At 37.2% G+C, this 2500-nt stretch overlaps 1 protein-coding gene across 1 annotated transcript in view; it reads right to left on the bottom strand.

The window, feature by feature from the left end:
- Positions 1-2500, bottom strand: part of LOC137979135 (protein sel-1 homolog 1-like) — a 20784-nt gene that overhangs the window by 7297 nt on the left and 10987 nt on the right. Inside the window, exons 13-15 of the mRNA XM_068826326.1 lie at positions 1812-1880; positions 1564-1641; positions 1019-1081 (exon numbers count right to left, since the gene is read on the bottom strand). Of these exons, the coding sequence (XP_068682427.1) occupies positions 1019-1081; positions 1564-1641; positions 1812-1880 (210 nt within the window). The remainder of the gene's footprint in view (positions 1-1018; positions 1082-1563; positions 1642-1811; positions 1881-2500) is intronic.

Here is a 2500-nt window from a genome sequence, read left to right as displayed (position 1 = left end):
CTGCGAGTGAAAAGCGAGTGGGGGCTTGGGTAGAGGCTGTTCTTTTCGTTTTCTCGACTATCTGAGAGCCTCGAACAGGCTATGTTCAAGGCAAAATATTCTTTTGAATTTTCAGCTCAAGAACGAGACATCAAGGGCTTATTTGAATAAAAACAAAAGAATATTTAAATGACGGCCATTTTGGAATAAGGTCTATGCCCTTTATTCTAAGTGTTTTTTACCGAATTTCGCGAGTGGCGTTCGAAACTAGATCAACCGGAAAAATTGCTGTTATGTAGCAAAAGCTACTAAATATCTGAAAACTTGAACCTGCTTGTTTGTGCGGGCCATAATCTTTAAGTAAAGTGATTTCAAATTGCTCAATCTTGCAAAGAAATGTAAGCAAATTGGACCGCTACAGTCATCACCTTGCACTCAGTGTCTGGCTAGAAATGCATTTTCACGTAATTTACAGGTAAATACTACAAGTTCTACTATCCAACTTTTTTTCTCCTTAAAATATGTTTTCCGTGTACCTATTACGAGTAAATAAACCATTTAAAACGGGGGGTCACCGTCCTCATTTCTTCGCAACACGATGATAAATGGATGGCAAAGGGGCAATTTCGGCCTCAAAATGATCATTTTGCGCGAAAGGACTGGGGCGAGTTCCAAAACAACACCTTCTTAACCGAGCAGAGTTATCATGATTGCTCTTAAAAGTTCTTGAACAGAAAAAGCGGCCTTTGTTGCCTCTCTTCAGATGGCTGGTGTGAAACCCCGCCATCTCCGAAGTCGCAATGTTATGTGCACTATGAGATGCGTGGTGCAAAACAAGGAAATCACCTTAAAAAGGACACTTTGTGTCGGATGTCAAACTTTGGAGTCTATCTAGTTAGGTGCTTTTGCAGACATTTAACTTTATATCACATCACACTAATTGATCCCATTTCTTTTTCAAAAAGATTATGGAAGCTCAAAAAATTTCCCAGATCTGGCCCAGATAAGTGTAAATTGTCATATAATGATTGGCAGTCACCTTCTCAACTCCTTTGCCAAACATATACATCAAGCCCAGGCCACTTTGACCAATTGCATTGCCCTGCAAATCCAACCAGAAATAAATCATTTAGTCGCTGAGTTGAGTATTTTCAAGTTTCTAAAATTAATGCCAGGAGTGTTCATAGCATCAGTTTTTGTTGTTATTGTTATTGTTGTTCTTGTTTTTTGTAATAAAAGACACTTCATTAAATTGAAAAACTTCAATGAAAAGATTCTGTAAATAAACAGAAATCTGTATAATAAACAGTCATGATTGATTCTTCTAGTTTCCTCCTAGACTGCTAGCAGCTCATTCTACACCAGTTAAGCCATGCCCTTGTAAATCCCTTTTTGTCAAGCAATTAAGAGACAGCTGAGGGAAACTTGGGGAAGCATAGCAAATCACAATTTATACAAAAAGGCAAAGTTCAAATGACATGGAAGGGACTGCTACCAGTCTAAGTTCATTCATGAATAATTAATGAGTTTGGTAAATCACATTCGGTAAAACATGATCTTCAGATAGTCAGCTGAGTTGCTTACAGAATCTGCTGCCTTTTTGAACCAATCAAATGCTGTCTTGTTGTCTTGTTTGACTGCTGCGCTACCCTCAGAATACATCTGAAAAAGAAAAACACATTACCAGTAACCACAAATTTTCATCACAATCATCTTACCGGTATGTGAAAAATTAAAGCAAAAAAAAAAAACATTCTTGAACAAACGTACAAAAAGGGGAAGTTCTATTATTACAGTAGTGAGCAAGAACATGATCACATTGAGTGACATACTTTTCCCAAATAAGCCATAGCATTTGCATTTCCTGCTTCAGCAGCTTGTTGAAGGTATCTGAAGGCTCTCTGAAAGGAGAAATTCCAAAATTTCCACTGAATTTGTGCCTGTGATTTTACTTACTGTACTGAATTGTACGACACAAAGTCCTATTATTGTAACTACTTCAAAATACGAGACGACGGTGATAAAATTTTTATAGCTTAATCTGCTCAACTTTTCTTGGTTTTTTTTTTGTTCTTTTAATAGCTCTGGAAAAAGATAAATGATTCAAGTACAACTAGTGCGTGCTTGATGACATGTACAACTGTCCTAATTACTGCTGAAATCAGGGCTGTTGATAACCAGTCATTAGTATAATTATACCAAAACAGTGGATAGCGTCGAACATGCACCCTGATTGGCTACTCAAACTCCGGATATCCATTGCCATTCACCTCTGTGCAATTCGCTGCAATCTTTGCAGAACTAAATGAATTAAAATCATCTTTTTGTGCTATATATTATCTCACTGTTATAGTATATACTACAATAACTATTCACCTCAGTGTCGGTAGCTAGTTGTGGATATTTACCTTGCGGCGTCGCGACTTGGTAAATATCCACCACTAGCCACCTCCACTTTGGTGAATAGTTGCTAACTATCAGATTCGAGAATTTTGTAATAGTTACAATTAAACTGTAAATA

Source organism: Montipora foliosa, chromosome 12 (assembly GCF_036669935.1).
Source record: "Montipora foliosa isolate CH-2021 chromosome 12, ASM3666993v2, whole genome shotgun sequence".
Classification (NCBI taxonomy): domain Eukaryota; kingdom Metazoa; phylum Cnidaria; class Anthozoa; order Scleractinia; family Acroporidae; genus Montipora; species Montipora foliosa.
This window is presented reverse-complemented; position numbering and strand designations above follow the sequence as displayed.